Below are 13,380 nucleotides of genomic sequence, written 5' to 3'. Positions count from 1 at the left end.
TCAGGAGCGGCTTAAGAGCCTCAAAGAGGCCTGCGAGATCGAGCTGGCCAACCTGCTTCAAGATGGGCTCAAGCTGGCTGATGATATCCTGAAGATCGAGCTTGCCGAGACTGTCGATCAACGGGGCAGCGCCGTTGACGATGTCGACAAGCTTGCCAATAGTCTCGGTACTGAGGAGAGGCTTGAGTGCCTCGAAGAGACCTGCAAGATCCAGTTGTCCGAGTTGCTTCAGAATTGGCTCGAGCTGGCTAATGAGGTCTTGGAGGTCGAGCTTTCCTAGGCTATCAATTAATGGCGCGGCACCATTGACGATGTCGACAAGCTTTCCAATAGTCTCGGCGCTGAGAAGAGGCTTGAGTGCCTCGAAGAGACCTGCAAGATCCAATTGACCGAGCTCCTTCAAGATTGGCTCGATCTGGTTGATGAGGTCCTGGAGGTCGAGCTTGCCTAGGCTAGCAATGAGTGGCGCGGCACCGTTGACGATGTCAACAAGCTTTCCAATGGTCTCGGTGCTTAAGAGCGGCTTAAGAGCCTCAAAGAGACCTGCGAGATCAAGCTGACCAAGTTCCTGGATGATGGGCTGCAGCTGGTCAAGAAGCTTCTGCAGGTCAAGCTTGCCAAGTGAGGCGACAAGAGGGCCGGCATTGGAGATGAGAGACTGAGTTTGCTCAACAAAGTCAGAAGTAAGAAGCTGCTCAGCATTGAAAAGTAGAGTAACGATGCCCTGGATAGTCTCAGTCGTGAGAAGAGGAGCGATCGTGTCAATGAGGCTCTTGAGATCGATTTGGCCAAGGGCCTCGAGAACGGGGCCTAATTGGTCGAACAACTTGGATAGATCAACCTTGCCGAGGCTGGCAACGAGCGGCGCAGCGCCAGAAACAAGGGACTTGGTGTCGTCCACAAAATCAGAGGTAAGAAGTTGCTCAGCGTTGAAGAGCAGAAGAACGATGCCTTGGATGGTCTCAGTCGTGAGAAGAGGAGCGATCGTGTCAATGAGGCTCTTGAGATCGATTTGGCCGAGGGCCTCAAGTACGGGACCCAGCTGGTCAAACAACTTGGATAAATCGACCTTACCGAGGCTGGCAAGAAGGGGCTCGGCACCATCGATAATGGAGATGATCTTGCTGATCTCATCAGGCTGCAACAGAGGCTTAACAGCTTCCAAAATACTGCCGAGATCGAGCTGACCAAGCTGCTTGAGAAGAGGCTCAAGCTGCTTGATGAGGTCCTGGAGATCGAGTTGACCAAGCTCCTTGATCAGAGGCTCGGCTCCATCTACAATGGAAATGATCTTGGCAATCTCATCAGGTTGCAGCAAAGGCTTGAGGGCTTCAAGAATGCTGCCGAGATCAAGCTGGCCAAGTTGCTTGAGAATGGGCTCGAGCTGCTTGATCAGGTCCTGGAGGTCAAGCTGGCCAAGTTCCTTAATGAGGGGTTCGGCACCGTCAACGATGGAGATGATCTTGGCAATCTCGTCGGGCTGAAGAAGAGGCTTGACGGCCTCGAGAATGCTGCCGAGATCGAGGCCACCGAGCTGCTTGATGATGGGCTCAAGCTGCTTGATAAGATCCTGGAGGTCGAGTTGACCGAGTTCCTTGATAAGAGGCTCAGCGCCATCGACAATGGAGATGATCTTCTTGATCTCGTCAGGCTGTAGCAGAGGCTGGAGGGCCTCAAAGAGACCAGCGAGATCGAGGCCACCAAGTTGCTTAAGAAGTGGCTCGAGTTGCTCAATAAGACTTTGCAAATCGAGTTTACCGAGACTGGAGATGAGAGGCTCAGCCCCATCGATGATGGACTGGATTTTCTGGATCTCTTCGGCAGTGAGAAGGGGCTTGACGGCCTCGAGGATGCCGGCCAGATCGAGGCCGTTAAGCTGCTTGAGAAGAGGCTCAAGTTGCTCGATGAGAGAGGCCAAGTCAAGCTTACCCAGGCTGGCAATAAGTGGCTCGGCTCCGTCAATGATGCTGATGATCTTCGTAATCTCTTCGCCGGAGAGCAGAGGCTTGAGAGCCTCGAGCAAACCAGCCAGATCGAGGCCGCCAAGCTCCTTGAGAAGAGGCTCCAGTTGCGAAATGAGACTGGCCAGATCGAGCTTGCCAAGTTCGTTGATGAGAGGCTCGCCAGCGGTGACAATGTTGCGAATCTTTTCTGGAATGGGATCCTTCAAGGTCTTGCCGAGACCAATAAGACCGTCGTGTACACCCTGGATGAACTCGGGAGTAAGAAGCTGGGTGACAGCTTCGAGGGTCTTGACAAGGTCTGTGATGGGCTTGACGATGGGATCGAGAATGCCGCTGATTCCCGACTGAAGAGGGTCGAGGAGACCGTCAAGGAGACCGTTTTGGTTGCCGAGAGCTGAACTAGCACTCTGGGAGGACGTGGTTCCCGATTGAGCGTTTGTGGCATTTTGTCGTCGAAAAAGGGTGGAAACTCTGGGATCAAGGCGGTCCTGCTGTTCCTGCCTTTTGAGGAGGGCGGTCAACTCTGTGAGGGTATCGGTGAGCTGGCTACGAGGGACAAGAGCCAAGTTGTGCTTGGAAAGAATCTGGTCGAGGTTGTTGCTCTGAAGGATATCCTCAATCGTAGTCTCTGGGGGGGACTGAGTACGAGGGCCAGCAGCGACCAGGGCTGCAGGGGCCACGGCTCCCACCAGAATGGAAGTCCACCTCATGGTTGGGGTTGTGTGGTGTTTGCCTCACCAGAAAGGAAGCAGTCTTGCTGGACTGGTGTATTGGCTTCCCACCTGGACAAGACAATTGGCGAAGATGGAGAGGTGTAAGAGAAGAAGAAAGGAGCCAGCAAGAGAAGGAAAAGAGGCTAGGGCGGAGGAGGAGTAGATATGTAGTGAGGACTGGAGCGGGTGGATATTCGAGAATAGCAAAAGACGCAGCATACCAGGTCGAATCCGCACAGAGCACACAAGAGGGAACGGTGGAGGAGGGCTTGCAAGACAAGGTTGTAAGTCGTGCGTCTGTGTGTCGACTGGCAAGGGGGGGTGTGCGATGCTGCCAAGTGCTGTGGGACGGCGGGAGGCGTGGGAGTTGAAAGAAAGCGGAGAAAAGCTAGAGAGCCTCGGAGCTGCTGGTACGAAATAGTTGGACATGGCCATGCGGACGACAATGAAGACGGGAGAGCAAGCGAGATGCGAAGGCAGGGCCAAGGCAGAAGTCGAGAACTCTGCTGATCGGCGACGCCTGGTGGGAGAATTGCCAGTTAGCTAGCCATTGGGTCCGGAGATGGTGGAGAGAGTTCAGAGGGAGTGGACGGAGACCGTGGGCAATCCCCCAGGTTTCCCCAAGTTTACGGATACTGACCATGACAATTGGGTCAGTGGTGACATTTTGACTCTGTGATAGGCCGTTGACCCGTCGTGCAGCCGAGCAGTGCAGGCAACAAGACGAAGGTGGACTCGTGGAGCCATGATGCCCACTGGGCGGGGAGGGGCGTGGCCAAAGGGTACCTAGTGCGGTGGAGAAGACATTCATCAGTGACAGTAGTGCCGTAGACGGCAGAGTTGACGGAGTAATTATTACTGGTACATAAGCTTGCTGGGCTGCGTGGGCATTCTGGTGGCGTCGAGTAGCTGAGTAGTAGCGTCGCGGTCGGAGGAGGAGCGGATTGAGCTGCGGGCAGATTTGTGATGATGGGAGATGATGGAGATGATGGAGGAGAGGAAAAAAGAAATGGTCCTGGTGGTGAAGGTATTGGGATATGGGCAGAGCTGCGTTTGTTTGCATTCTTCTTTACGTGAGCAGCTGGCAGCTGGCAATGGCAATGACGGCAAAGTGCAGACAGCTCCCCGCATGAGGAGAACATTCTGCAATAACATATCGCAGCTCTGCAATTGCTCATTCCATATCAGTAGTTGTAACTGCCTTGTTCCTGTCCGTATAATGCACACGCTCTTTGCGGTCAACTGCCCGTGTTCCACCGCATCCCGGCCTTGCAGTAGTTTGTACGCCAAAGACTCGATTTGCGCGCCCATCTTCTGCACCACCTCGTACCTACTGCATGACACTAATAATATACGGATAGAACTATCCAGCCACCACAACGCTGCCTCGGCATCTTGGGACATCAATTACCAATTATGGTATTCATGGCGTTTTCTAGTCAGCCCTCCATGGCCGAAAATGCTTGTGAAATCGATCCTTGATGGGCCGTGATGTCTCCAGTGGTGCTTCCCAGCTTCTCCTCCCCCGGACAGTTCACGACCAAAGGCGGGGAAGCCAGGGCCCCAATGACAACCACCCTATTATGTGTTTTCCTCTTCCTTGGTAGTATTGACTCGTCCGTGGGACCGCCGCAGAGTTTTCCGCCGCAGCTCAGCAACCCTGGAGGCGCGACCCCGTCATTCGCCCATTCATCATCGCATCGTTCGTTGTGGAGAATGCCCAGCCCGCGCACGGTGATGCAGCACGACTTAGTATTGACCATCCCCCTCTCATCTTACTATTACCGGGGGGTAAAACTGGCTCCTAGGTGACGTGCCCATGCGGGCGGCCACTTATTACTGCAAAACTCATAATACCAGTACGTTGCGAGCCGCAAAACCACTCAATACTACCAGGGTGAATTGTGAGTAAGAAAAATTTTCTCTTGCAGACTTGCTACCAGCAGCTATCAGTCTACCGTTACCGGACTATGGACTATGTATGTGCATCAGCAGTGGAGCGTCCAGGTTGACGCGTTGTATAGTTTCTGCCACCATCATCACAAGAGTAGTTGACCAACTCACTACGGAAAGCATTCATGGGAAACAACAAACTGCCACATTGTGGAATTTGCACAATGCGTTCAATATCTAAACTGAGCTCATCGGCAATTTTTTTTTTTTAAAAAAAAAATCGTATTACGATGTGTCGCTTTCCTTGCAGATGACAATGCCTTCTCAGCTTCCTTCCCTATGACGGGAGTGACGACGTTTTCGTTGTTGTTGCGGCTCAAGAAGAGTCACTAGGCGAAAGAGGAATGAAAGCGTTTGGGGGCGAAACTGATCCGTTCAGCTGGCGTTACTAGTCCATTACACAACAAGCCCAAAGCCAGTTTCCCTCTTGGTTTGTCGCCACAAGAATCTATTTGTACGCCACACTCTCTTTACCAGTACTACCAGCGGCGTGGCCGCCGGGATGCCAGGCTAGCGGGGTCGGCGACTGTTGAACTAGTTAGTTTACTAGTATTTATTAGTTTTTCCCTGTCTAGAACGTTTACGGGTGTTGCTCGCTTATTCGACGGTAAATGAGCTCGCAGTCACGTCACGGCAAGTTCCGTCAAGGCCGAATTCACTGTAGTGACTTGTCGTTTGATTACTTTTGACTAATAAAACGCGCAACTTGGGAGAGAACACCCACCATCAGTCTTCGAGGTTGACAACTGCCAGCAGATAATTTCAGCACATTTCTTTCACATCTCACCAACACAATGAATCCCTCATGAAGACGAAAAAGCTTTCAGTGAGGCTCCACCGGCAACCGGTGTCCTTGGACAAATTCGGCAAGGCTGATTTTAGCATAGCGGGCTCCATGGCGTCAACTCTATCCTCGTCAGCTGTGGCTGCTCGTCATGGTTGTCCGCAAAACCCCTGGTATATTGATGGTTGAGAGATTCTATACGCGTTATTTGATTGGATTACCCCGGAGTTTCTTGTTTCCGCGGCGTAAAGTTGAGGCAGTTTTGCTTGGCAGTTTATGGCAAGTTGGCAAGGTCGCGTGCCGCTCATGAGGCGTTCCAGGTACGGCGGTTGATTCTATGTTGTGCCACAAGCGGACATCATAGGACAAACTAGGCGCAACTGTATAGACCGCTAGCAACATCTGCAACAACGGTGATACAAGATCTAACAAGCCATGCCAATAATGCCAATAAGAACGATGAGCTATTGACAGCGGTATGGCTTGTCCGCTTGGACGTGGCTTTCGTCTTTTATTAGAGCTTTCTCATTAATCTTCCACACCAGCACCTCATTTCGCTCTGCGCGAATCAATCGGACCAACCGGGAGGTCCAAGCACGAGTTGGCCCGGGACGCCGCCTCATGTGGATATTGTCTTTGACAGACTGGGGGCTTGATTGGGTGGCGGCGCGGCAGGGCAACCATCTGGGCTCAGTACGCTCCACTGGCACGGTGCTTGGCAGAGAAAAGGAAACAGAGAAACACTTTGACACTTGTTTGGCTTGAAACGAAAATAACAATGACATGGACCAGGAAGGGAGAGGCTCATGACAGTCAGAGTTGCGCTCGGCTGGTCTTTCTCAGAGATTGATAGACGTACAACAGTAGAAGCACAGTCGCAACCAAAAGCGCGCCAACAGTCAGCCACAGTAAAAACACAATGATGCACGCCTCGGAGCCACGGTCACGCAGGCTTGAACTGCTTTGCCAGAAAGGACCAATACGAGCTTGTAAGTCGGACAACTTGGCAAACTGGCACGATGTTGGCTGCTCTCCGCTTTTGGCGTTGAACAATAACCACAAATCCACAAATATTCTCGTCGTCTTCACTTTGGAACCCGTCTGTCCGCCACTGGTCTTCAAATAGCGGGCGTGCTAGCTTGGAGCTAGTGGCCACGAGTCCACGACGACGAGCGCTCGTACGAGAACCGACACCCACAAGCCGCTTTCGCTCCGTATTATAAGAGTTCTGACTCGTTATGAGATTGTAGCCCTGCACCTGGTTAGGGTTCGTCTCAGTGGCCCTGAAAAAAAATGCGATGGTGAACTCCGGTCCACTTCGGCTACAGTGCGTCCCCGCGTGCCCGCCAAAGTGCCATAAATATCACCGCGCTGTTTGGGCAGGCGGATTGACGGGCGTGACGGGCTCAAGCAACTCGGCTTGGTGATGGTCACAAGGCAGGCTGTCTTCGTTTCCCCGCGCGGAAGGCAATTCAAGGCTGTTGACAGGGGAGAAAAGCCACAACGCCAGCCGCGGCACAGGTTATCGAGAATGACGTCCATTGGCCGCCAGCAAGATGGCCACGGCTGCTTGACAGGCCCAGCCTTTGGGGTTGGTTGAGGCCCGCAAGAGCTCGGGCGAGATCCCCATCCATCCGACAAATTACCCTGCCCATTTTCTTCCCCGTGCGGGGTAACAGCTGGTCCTAGCAGCTGGCAGATCTTGAGATGGGTGCCAAGCTGAACTGTGCGAGTCAGATTGGTGCTGGAAGAGTCGGCTGTGTCAAGCGACGAGCGGCCGTTTATCGCGTGTAATTTTCTTGCTTCATCTGTAGCTACTGTCAGCTTCGTTTGCAATAGAGCATTTCTTTTCTACCTTGTATGTTAACACATATAAATGTTTTTGGTTATAGCCAAGAGGTCAGTTTACCTCCCGAAACCATGGAGCGTCTGTGTGTTCTTGCAGCTGCACGCCCCAATGACTCCCCTTGACTCCCCTTACAGCTAGAGGGTCCAGGCCTCGGCTGCCCCAGACCCGCTGAGCCGCTGCAGGGCCGGCGCCCGCCACAACTGCCTGTCCACTGAAGAGCACTGCATTCGAATTTTTTCACTGCCCAAGCGTGAGCTGCCACAATACCACGCTGCCACGCTGCTCAGTGTGTGAGTGCCCACTCACACCTCTCGGCCGTCCCGCCCCACAGCCACTGTTGTCTGCATGCATAATCCACCTGCATGCAGCATGCTTTAATCTACACCCCTCCCCCCTGCGCCCCCACCATAATAACCATGTTCGCTTTGGTCGCGCATCTCGCCCAGCGCTTTTTTTTACTTGCAATTCATCAGCTCGCCCACCACCGCATTTTCTCTATTCTCTAATTACCTATACATTTCCCCTCGTCTGTTGCGGCCCTTGTATCCCCCAGATTTGCATTTTTTTTCCTGGTCCTACTCCCCGCACTGCAATTGAACCCACGTCCACCGTAACGTGTTCGATTGGTGCAGCTGTAACTAGAGTTTACTTTATAGGTACCTCTCTAACTTTTTCAGTTAAGGTAACGCAGCACAGCACCAAGACCGGTACAAGGTACCTACCTCTACCTGCGTGCAGCCTACCTACCACAACACCTGCCCCCTCCCCCAGCTTACTACTCCCACTCGCAAGCACATCTCTGCCTTTTGCATCATCTCAATTGATCCCAAAAGGCATTGACCTCGCGGGAAACAACGTCGCTTCACCATGGCGTCCGCGTTCAGGGAAGAGCATCACGACTCTGATGTCGATTCCTACCACGCCACAACTCACCACGCCACCACTGCCCGTGTCGCTGGCGCCAACGGACGTGGCAATGACCATGCCGGCCAGGCACTAGACGGCGATGAGATGCCTCCTTTGGAAAATGCATCGACTGCTGACACCAACGACCACATCATCAGCAAGAACAACCCTCGCCGAGAGATCACTCGAGAGAAGATTGCCACTGCAGCCAGGGAGGGAAAAACATGGAGTGTTGCCCATATCAAGCACAAATGGAAGTGGTATCTCTTGGGGACCATCATCTTCCTTGCCATTCTGCTGCCCATTATGTAAGTTTGCTCGTACCTCCTCCCGGCTCTCTTTGACTTGATAATTTGCTGACTCTCACAACAGCTTCACCGTGGCGCTGCCCGCCATTGTCCAGCTGATTGTCAACCAGCAGACACTCCCTATTAGAAGCGGCGCACTTAACGTCATTGCACCAGACGCCCTCAAGATCACACTGGACAGCTCATTTCGCACTCCCCCTGGTCTCAAAGCAAAGACCAATGAATTTGTTCTGGAGCTCTACGACAAAAGCGCTCCCGAGTTTGATCCCTTTCTGTCTGTCGAAGTGCCCCCTCTGGATCTTCAAGGCGGCAACACCAACTTTAGCATCAAGGACCAGGAACAGAAAATCACAAATCTTGAGTCCTTAACTTCATGGTTCAGCGGATTCTACGATGCCCCCGGCGAGTACGACCTCAGCGTACGTGGTACCGAGGCTGTCATTTCTCTCGGTGCCCTCAAGTCGCATCCTCGTCTCGACAAAACCATCAAGCTGCAGGGTCTCAATGCGCTTCAAGGCATCCAAATGCGCAAGCTTGAATTTCTCTTCCCGACCCAAAATGGCATCAACCTGAGGGGTGATCTCATGCTTCCTAACGTTAGCCCCCTCGCCTTATCTTTTGGAGACATCACACTGGGTATCGCCTCGGGCGACATGAAGCTCGGCGAGCTCACCTTAGCGGGCATTGTTATTGAACCTGGTAACCATACTCAGTCTTTTGAGGGCTTCATTGACCTCAATGTCATTCTTGGAAACCTCAGCGGCTTCCTTGGCAGCCAATCTCGACCCCTGGGCGAAGGTGTCGTGCAGCTCAACGCCACGGCCACCAAGGTCGTGATCAACGGAGACCAGCACATCACATTCCTGGAAGAGGTTTTGGGCAAACGGCCACTGGCAGTCAACATTTCCGTCGTCACTCTGCTGAGCGACATTCTCAGCGGTCTACTCAAGGGCGGCGGTGCCATTACTGGCGACGGGCCGAGCAACGGTACTGACTTTATCAACGCCCTGTCTGGCGTCTTTGCCAATCAGACACTCCTCGGCAACATTGCCGGCCACTGGAGCAAGCACAAGTCGCGCAGTGTCGACTCTGGTCTGGAAACGCGCTCCCTATTGGGCGACAACGCAATGTGGAACATGGTCAAGCTCGGACTCAAGCTCAAGGCTATGCAGAAGAAGTAATAGTCGACCCATCTTTTGACGGGCGTTTTGGTCTTTGCTGGTTTGGCCAATTTGCGTTTACATATTTTCCATTTTTTTATGTTTTTACTGTTTCTTGCATAAAAGGGCCCGTATTGTTTATATGAGTTGAATGGCCACGGAAGATATCAATATTGTTAGAAAATCTTAATGATGATGATTTACCCATCTTGCTAATCAGCCTGTCTTGTTTTGTAACACACCAATGCGTCTTGTCTCGTGAGTTATCAACTTGTCTCCTTTTTTAACTCATATATTTGCCTTGTATTGTAAATTATCATCTGTCTTCTATTGTAAACCATCAAATTGTATTGTTGTAACCTCTCATCCGAAGCTCGTCAGTCTGTGTTTCCTGTCCAGTTGAAAGTCATGTTTCATTTCGCGCCATGTCTCGGTCATTAGTGCATCCTGTCTTGCCTGGTTCATTGTTCTCGTCTTCTAGTGTGAAGCCGGCGCTCACACAATTTGACAGTTCCCGAGACAACCCATCTGATTGTCAGCTCATCACATCTTTTCCTCTTTGGGTGCAACGCACATCTTCTGCCCACCTACCGAATCGGATTCTTTGTCTCTCCCACATATCCATGTGAAGCCGAGTCGGGTTGCAGCACACCCCCCTCCACCATCACCACTTGCACCACTACCAACGCAAGCCTAAAATAACGCAGACTAAATGAGACCATCAATGCCTAGTTTACTCCCCCAACCTCCCCCCCCCCCCCCCCCCCTCCCCCGGACCGTTACAAGGTCAAGCCAAGTGATTTGTTCGCTACTGCCAGGCCGGGCTCACTGAATGTTTAGGCCGCGGTCAAAATTAATCAGTTGTCGCTCTGGAGGCTGAAAAAAACTGGGCGGTATCGCGCTTCTTTCACGTCGACGGCCGACGCGGAAATTACAATTCGGCTCTGGATCATTACATTCTTACTAGTCACGTTGATGATTACATATTGTACGGAGTAGCTGAGATGGGGCATCTTGTTGGCCATACAAAAAGACAACCCCAAGGAATACAGCTAACAACTTGGGGTAAACATTTGGGTAGGAGGGAAAAAGTGCAATCGACGGCACTCTCGCCCACGTTGGGTGTCTAGGTGGCTAGCTGCTTCTGCTCTTTTTTTTTACCCTCTATATCTCTCACTTCTTTTCGTTGCTATAACAGTATTTGGCAGGATCGGCCGCCTCGGCATGCCACTTAAGGAAGTGTTGCCGTGTTCCCCATCCACCAGCTGGACAATGCGACCTGCAAGAAAAATGACGCCTTGAATTGGAAGATGGCACAAAATCGTATTGTGTGTTTCCCCTTAGCAGATTTTATCCCTTTCTTGGTAGTGAGACTGCCGCATCTAGTTAAATGGCTGCAATGGAAAGATCATTTTGGGCATGCAGGCCACCAAAGATCCGTCCTCGTCAGCAGTCGTGGCCACTGGCCACAATTTAGGCCGGCGCAACTAGACATTTTGGGCAGATTCGCCTCTATACAGCGTGATGATTAGGTGGACAGCCGGTGCTAATCAATTCGTTTGTTTATTAGGCATCAGCGACCAACAAAAGAGAAAAAACTGCCGATGTCATGTCGATCTATATTATGTACGTATATTACGCCGAATGGCTCGTCAAAGCCTTGTGGTACCTTTATGTTTATGTACCAACTAAGATACAAGCGGGGAAACCACTAAAAAAACCAAGTAAAAACCCCTATATTCTACCTGTTGCGTTACAAAAAAAAATGCAATGAGAAATTACAAAAAGAATGCCGCAGCGAGGACTCGAACCTCGGTTTCCAGTGGTTCGCGGTGTTGTACACTCCACAAACTAGTGTCCTGACCCCTAGACGACTGTGGCCAATGAACGCTTTTCACTGGGTCTATTCCGTATATTACATCCCTCGGCTGCCCACGTATTTCCGGGTGACGTTTTTGCATGTGGAATCCTCATTTCCATTGATAGATATCATATGCTTTTTTTTGTGTGTGTTTTTCGTTTCCTCTTCTTTGCGGAACCACGCAGACGTTCGTTCTACACCCAGCCCATTCCGACACCCTCACCACCTTGCCATTTTTTCGACCAGGGTAAGGATTATGCCGGCACCTTATCCTTATCGCAACACAGCGCAGACGGCCAAGACAAAAAAAAATCAGCCAAGAATAAGACAACCAATAGCCAATAGCCAAACACCAATATCGGCGTCACCCCCGACTTTTTCCTTTTCCCCAGTCCTTTCCCTCCCCGTCACGCCCCATGGGGCCCCGCGGGGTAATTGCAGCAATACAACCGTCTCTTTGCGGGGTCAAGACATGCCGTGTGACCTTTGCCCGCACCACTGACCACCCCCCCAGAGCCTCATTGTCAGCACCCTTCATTGTCGGGCGCCGCCACGTCTCCCGCCTTTCGGTGGCTTGGAAAAAGAAGAAGAATCTGTCCCCAGTCGGCGGAATTGACAGATGCATAGATGCGCCGGCTCTCCGTTCCGGCTCGCGCGATGCCCTGCGCGAACAATGGTAGGCTCTAAAATGCGCGCTTTTTCTCACGGGATTTTTATCCTTTTTTCTTTTTCTTTTTTTTTTGGACTTCGCTATTAGGAAGATAGTCATGGCTCATCTGCCGAAAAGGCGTTGTGACGTACTATTATCGACAGCGTTGATAATATCACGGCCACTGTGCACAATGGACAGCAGAGACAGATTCAACGGGGCCGCCACCCAGCACCAACAGACGCGCGTGGCTTCATCGTATCGTCGCACTTCCCTGCGCCCTCATTTCCAGGCTGCAGGAGATCTTCCCCTCACGGTGGCCTCTTTATTACGCCTCCCTCGTCAGCCATGTGGGTGAGCTGCCGCTTGCCCTGTCAAGCCACGTTTGCACCCCTCCCCCCCTTCCCCCCTCCCTCCTTCTCATCACGATGAAGACCCAGAGGAGGCTCTGCTCTGTGTCGCCTACATGTTGCGGCTATATGTGCGTATTTGGAGAAGGCGGGCCAACTCCTAGGCTGTTTCCTCCACCGTGTGCTGGGTTGTGAATTGCTCATGGTTTGCAAAGAAACACTGGCGGTAATCATTCATGTAGTTGGAATTTCCCCAGATTTCCAGGTTCGAGATAACGAATCTATCAGATAACAACAAGTGCCGGATTCGTCCAGCGGAGGATAAGCGAGCCCCGTTTCCCCAGGAAATATCATCGAGACTTTGGCCCATCGCTTTGGTCACGATGTCGTGCTTTCCCAACAGCTGGGCGTTGGTTTTCTACCCTTTCCCTCCCCGCCATGTTTCTTGGTTTCTCTGTTACCCACCTTGCCACCCACACATCCCCCCATCTTACTTTTCCCCGCGCAACCGACAGCTACTAATACCATGCGGCGGTGTGGTCATGGTGAGGATTATGCTTCGATGATTCACGCTCTGCCGGACAGGGGTGGGAAGGGTGTGTAGCGCTACTTTCGTATGTATGCATGCAACAGGCTCTATGCAGGCCAAGCTTCGGAGAATGGAAAGAGGGGAAGCTGCCACGCAAACCGAGGCTCTTTAGTGGGCTTTCGTCGTCTTTCCCCGCGCGACGCTATTCGCAAACGTCTGTGCAAAATACCTTCACGTATTCTTCTTACTCACATCCCCCACTCTTCACTTCTAAATATCCAATCAAAGGTTCTCAATCAATGTTATTTCTGCAAGAGTCATTTCTTGTTTTTTTTGTTCCGCGGTGGCAAATGG

The 13,380-nt window shown here is 51.9% G+C and overlaps 2 protein-coding genes across 2 annotated transcripts in view; one reads left to right on the top strand and one right to left on the bottom strand.

The window, feature by feature from the left end:
• Positions 1-2,674, bottom strand: part of BBA_02013 — a gene marked incomplete at both ends in the record, with an annotated part of 4,565 nt that extends 1,891 nt beyond the window's left edge. The window contains one exon of the mRNA XM_008597110.1: positions 53-2,674. Within this exon, the coding sequence (XP_008595332.1) occupies positions 53-2,674 (2,622 nt within the window). The remainder of the gene's footprint in view (positions 1-52) is intronic.
• A 5,456-nt stretch (positions 2,675-8,130) lies between these two features.
• On the top strand, positions 8,131-9,658 carry BBA_02012 (uncharacterized protein; the record flags this gene model as incomplete). Its single annotated transcript, XM_008597109.1, has 2 exons — positions 8,131-8,477; positions 8,542-9,658. 2 exons carry the CDS (start codon positions 8,131-8,133, stop codon positions 9,656-9,658), a joined length of 1,464 nt encoding a protein of 487 aa, XP_008595331.1.
• Between the last annotated feature and the right edge of the window lie 3,722 nt (positions 9,659-13,380).

The sequence above is a fragment of the Beauveria bassiana genome, assembly GCF_000280675.1.
Source record: "Beauveria bassiana ARSEF 2860 unplaced genomic scaffold BBA_S00004, whole genome shotgun sequence".
NCBI classification, from domain to species: domain Eukaryota; kingdom Fungi; phylum Ascomycota; class Sordariomycetes; order Hypocreales; family Cordycipitaceae; genus Beauveria; species Beauveria bassiana.
The sequence above is the reverse complement of the archived record's forward strand: the minus strand, read 5'-3'. Positions and strand labels throughout refer to the sequence as shown.